The sequence below is a fragment of the Bremia lactucae genome, linkage group LG1, assembly GCF_004359215.1.
Source record: "Bremia lactucae strain SF5 linkage group LG1, whole genome shotgun sequence".
Lineage (NCBI taxonomy): Eukaryota > Oomycota > Peronosporomycetes > Peronosporales > Peronosporaceae > Bremia > Bremia lactucae.
Genome location: NC_090610.1, coordinates 202,600 through 208,105, shown reverse-complemented (window position 1 = coordinate 208,105; position 5,506 = coordinate 202,600). Strand labels below are relative to the sequence as shown.

Below are 5,506 nucleotides of genomic sequence, written 5' to 3'. Positions count from 1 at the left end.
CCGGCGAATTAACGCGGCGCGTGCGCTTAGTGCGAGGTTGTGTGGGCGTCTTCGCAGACGACCCACCAACGTGGCCCCTTTTAGGTGGCATCTTGGGCGCCGTGTATAGAAACACGTGCGCGAGAGTGATCGAGTGAACTAGCGGCGCGTAAAGCTGCTCGCAGTTCCTCTCTCTACTCTGTCGAATTTAAAAATGTAAATTCGTTCTTAAAGAGGGGGATGGTGTAACGGGCTAGAGTTGCCCTAATGTTACACAGTCCCCATTAAGTACATTTGGTACTTAAGGGGATGGTCAATTACTAAATAATAGTAATTAGACCCAACACTCGGGTGTGGTGCACATTTGTGACCAACCCTTGTGGATGTGATGCACATGGGTGCATTCACATTAGGAGGGATGACGCCCAGCGTCATCCATGATGACGGCTAGCGTCATCAGTTACGCGAGGTATCTATAAAGATACGCTCGCAATACATATTAAATGATATCTATAGAGATATCATTTTAATTGGTAAAAATAGGTATTTGTATTTAATTCTATTAAATATAAATCAGTCTGAAATTTACTACCTACTTGGTAAGTGCGCACGAGGAGACGGATTACCGCTCCCGTGACGTCACTTCACCAGAGTTCTTAGTGTGTTGGGTGAGGTCGCTTGCGCGCCCACCACAACTACCTCACTGCACGCAAGAGAAGCAGGTGCAAACCGCTTCCTCGCTGTGCTAGGGTGTGTGCTAAGTAGAGCGTGGCCGCATTACGACGTGCCCGCCTACAACTTGCTTACGATCAAAAGTGCCGGCATTGGTGCCCAAAGCCACTTATTTGAGCACTCGCTGCAGCTTTCCGTGAAAGGAAAGATCTTATCCCCTAATCAAACGATTTTTTCTTTGAAGGATCGTAAGGGCAGTAAACTTGCCTTGCATCACTAGTCCTTGAATGCATTTGCGGAATAGATTCAGCCGAAAATCACAGTATGATGGATATTGACACTATGCTTATCAAGTCAGCAATCTATCAGCTGCTCTCGGCATTTGAGCGCAAATATCAGATTGGAGGAGCCTGCGGACGAATCGCGATCGAAAATTCTTGAGAGTTTAGGCAATTCGATCAGTCCTGCTCAGAATTTCAAGCACAAGATTCCCAATATCCTTGAAAAATTAATGGAAAGCTGTTTCGGCTTCATCAGCGCGTACTTCCTGGTGCTTTCTTGGTCGACTGATTCGAAGCCATTTGTGGAACTCCACTATAGCGTACTTTAAGACGCTTCACACCGAACTGGGCGTCTTCGGGCCAATCGTTGGGAACATGTACCTTGCAGAGGACAAAATTTTGTTGCAGAAGACAATTTTTTGACATTCAAAGTTGTGGGACGGAAGAATTGCAAGTGAACGTTGCATTATGGGAAGGATGCTGTGGCTCGAACTATGTACCACACGACCTTATCGCGTTGATTTCACAGCGCAAGCGCTGGCTCTTTGTGCCAAGCTCTTTAGTATCTCGAATCGGGATTTCCAGCGAGTGATGACGATGGTTGCTGAAATACTGGCACCCATGCATCGGCAAGGGTGTTCGCCTTTCATGCACCCCTCGACCGGTCCATCGCTTGTCGCATCCAAACAGTGTACCGAGTTATCGCCATACTTCACCAATACCCGTCGGAAAACATGGAGTCGAGACTGATAAACTCGTTTTCCCAGTCCAACATTACCGTATCGACACGGTCAACCTGCTGCTTGTAGAGGCAACTGCGATAATAAGGTAAGCTCTTCTCGTGGTCAATTCGGAAAGTAACTACTCGTGCATGCGCAAGCTTGCCTAATTGATTTTCTACCTGTATCATTTGCTAAATACGGCATTTTCAATTTTATGTTGGCAACCTACGTGATGCTCTTATTTCATTCAATTTTGAGGCTTCCAGCAAAACCGACTTGGATTTGTTGACACGTCTTACTACACACAAGCGGTGCGGGATGGTGCTGTGAAAATTTATAATTTGTTGTATTTATTTCGGCTACTGGTGGGGATAATTGTTGCCCTAGGCAACAGTCTAAAGCAAATGAAGCTTGCGTATTACGCGGCATGCCCCACCTTTGCATTGTATTATGACTGCGTCGTGTCTGGTTGGGCTTGACGGGTACATTTCAATGCAAGTTCCTATCTAGACCATCATGCACACAACTCTTACGGGTAAGGTCTTTATTATTGGCCAAGCACTGCATGGCGAACTTCATCACTTTCTTCTGACGTATGCGCACTATATAACACTGCCTTCAAGCTTCGTAAACATCTCTACGATTTATTCTTTTTGCAACCTTCATGGAGCGTTAAGAGCTTGCATTGTGATCCATAAGCAACTGCTTCACTAGAAACAGTGGGATGATTACCTGCAAAGGTGGCGTTGCTAAGCATCGCGCTATAGAGAAGAGTCGTCGCGAAGAATGGAAACTTCTGGAGGGTAGGAGGGAGCGTTACAAGGCATTTTCGTACCAATATGCCGTTGTTTTGAATATTTTTCAATCTCTTTCTTGCCGTTTGTGTGGTGTATTTCTCCTCTTCGTCCGCGTTCCTTCCCACGTCGGGCATGTTGGTCGGGGGTCTCTCGGTCGCACAGAAGAAGCGCGTGACGATTGACGTGAAAGTCGTCGCGAATCCAAGTATTTTGTTCTTAGACGAACCAATAAGTGGCTTAGAGATAGGGTCGGCGTTAATTGTCATGCGTGGCGTCCAATCGATTGTCCGTACGGGATATACAGTGCTGTGTACGATCCACCAGCGAGTATTTCGATCTTTGAACTCTTTAAAGGGCTTCTCTTACTTTTAGCGAGAGGAATACACGGCGTACTTTGGTGATCTTGGGGACGACTCGGTCATGATGCTTGAGTATTTTGAGTCCAGTCCCGGTACGATGGAAATTCGTCCACAATTAAGTACGGCACTTCGGAGGTGGCTTCGAGGAGCGTCATGCGATTATTGACTCACGTTGCCGTCGGGCAAAGAGAAGCAGCTCCGTTCACGGATCGATTGTCAAGGAGGTGATGGTTCGAGTGGCATAGCTTGTAGGAGTTAAAATGAATGCGACGCACAGGATAAATTTACATTTTGCATGCGTTCTGATTGGCTAAAGTCGGGGGGGGCTACAAATAGCGAAGGAGTGGCCTAATTTTAGGGAATTCCTAAACTCACCTAGCTTTTTCCAAAACTGACCCCATTCATTTTTTTACCAATCAGATGTCATAATTACAGCCCATCACATTTCATTAAATATATCTACGTCGAAATCTCCTGCAGAATCAGCAACGTTGAAATCTCCGCGCACGACTAGCAACATCAGAATCTACCGTCAATCATCCACCTTCCTGAAAAATGTACATCATAAGCTCCTGTAATCTACGTGAATCTTACTTGAGGTTGGTGAACAACCCAATAGAGCTGTGGCAATATCTGACGGCTTTCCATTGAAAGTGGTGCTGTCCAGAAAATTTGAAAACAGTCCTAAGAACGAAGTGCGAGTAAATTTTCTGAAATGCGAGATCGCTGGTATCCGTTATGACCCAGAGCGCTTCCCTGATGCAGTATTTGTCAAGCAACAGGACATTATGCCAGGAGTTGCAGGTTGCGTCCTGCATCGAAATTCCACCTTAAATCAATTAAGTAATTAATATACTAATCTCAATGATACTCAATAACAACATTTTGTTATTTCCCCGATTGCATTATCTTTTTGAGAAAATAGACATGACGAGAGAACAATACGATTGTGGTGTCATGTGCAATTTCGGCGCCGCCGTTGAACCTAAGAGTGTAACGGGCTAAAGTTGCTATGTTACACAATTCCCGTTAAGTACACTTTGTGTACTTAAGAAGATCGCCAATTACTTAAGTGAAGTAATTAACCCACCACTTGGGTGGGGTTCAAATTTTGACCCACCCTTGTGTATGTGATGTCCCTGGGTGCATTCACGTTAGCGAAGATGACGGCTAGCGTCATCCGTTACGCGAGGTGTCAAGAACGATACGCTCGCAATACATATTAGTGTATATATAGAGAGATGTCAATTCCAGACAATTAAAAAATTGGAATTTATATTTAATACGATTAAATATTAATCAGTCTGAAAACTATTTCCTAGAACGTAAGAGCGCACGTGAAGCCGGATCACCGCTCTCGTGATGTAACGGGCTAAAGTTGCCCTTATGTTCCACAGTCCCCGTTAAGTACACTTGGTAGCACTTGAAATCCTTCCCACGACCCGCATCTCTGCGCGTGTACGTGAGGATGAGCCTCAATATTGATTGGGCTCATTTTCCCCACCTCTCCGAACATCATCGGGAGGTGGCAGGGCCAATGGCGCAGGGACTTGGTGAACAAGCCCTGGCCAGGCTCCTGGGTAGTCCTCCTGAGCAACATGTTGCTCAGTTGGAGCAGTTTGAGGCATTCGTGCTCGGACAGCGGAGGGCCGCGTCCGAGGCACAGAGCCATGCTGCGGCGGAGTCCGTCACTCAGACTCAGGATGAGCTGAGGCATGAGCAGGCTCGGAGCGAGGCTCTCAACAGGACTGTTGAGATGCTCTCTGCCCGGCCGCATCAGCCGAGGCCCATTCGGATGGACCCGCCCAAGTTCGATGGAACTGCGGCGCACACGATTGTCCACTGGCTTTTAGCCGTGGAGCAATGTGGTGTCGCCCAGCTCATCGAGGACGACAGCCGGATGGTGTCGTACGCTATGTCGCATCTGCGCGGTAAGGCCTCAGAGTGGGCTTACTCGGCGCTTATGGCGGACAGAAAAGCGTTCCCCTCATGGGCGATCTTTAAGGATAAGATTCGCGCCATGTACCAGCCGCCGAACAACGAAGTGTTGCTTCAGGCGCGCTTCTTTGGGGCGCGACAGGCGAAGCGATCTCTGCAAGAGTATGTGCAAGAGATGCGCTCGCTGTCCGCATCCATAACCGTAGGTCCGATTCCGGAGCACATTAAGGTGCCCACGTTTATGAACGGACTACGGCATGGCCCATCGCGACAGGCCCTTTTCAGAAAGGTGCCGTCGACGATGGAAGAGGCAATCCAAATTGCCTTAGTTGAGGAGCAATCCTACAACAGTGCCTCGGCGACAGCTTGGTATAAGCCGTCGGCCGAGAGGACAGATGCCACTCCTATGGAGTTGGGCAATGCAGACGTGGTCTGTTTTAAATGCGGCAAGCGCGGCCATATGATGGCTCGCTGCTATGCCAGGGTCCCTGCTGGGGCAAAAATGCCCAGCAAGAGGACTCCCTTCCCAAAGGGCGATGGCAAGAACCAGCGTGCGAGACGCATGAGTTCTGCCTCGACCACTGAGGGGTCGGGAAATGCAGGAGCGCAGTAGGGGCGGGATGCCCTACTGACGCGGACTCTGAAGCTACCCCTAAGTTCAGAGTTGTCGAACAAATGGGTAGCATAGTCCCTGAGGTCTCGAAATTTCGGACCTCAACCCTGCTGGTCTATAGCGCTCATGTAAGAGGCTATGACCA

At 48.1% G+C, this 5,506-nt stretch overlaps 1 protein-coding gene across 1 annotated transcript; it reads left to right on the top strand.

Annotated features, from left to right (window-relative positions):
• Positions 1-2,583: 2,583 nt before the first annotated feature.
• Positions 2,584-2,976, top strand: CCR75_008453 (uncharacterized protein; the record flags this gene model as incomplete). The annotated part of the gene is made up of 2 exons (XM_067966505.1): positions 2,584-2,778; positions 2,824-2,976. 2 exons carry the CDS (start codon positions 2,584-2,586, stop codon positions 2,974-2,976), a joined length of 348 nt encoding a protein of 115 aa, XP_067823102.1.
• Between the last annotated feature and the right edge of the window lie 2,530 nt (positions 2,977-5,506).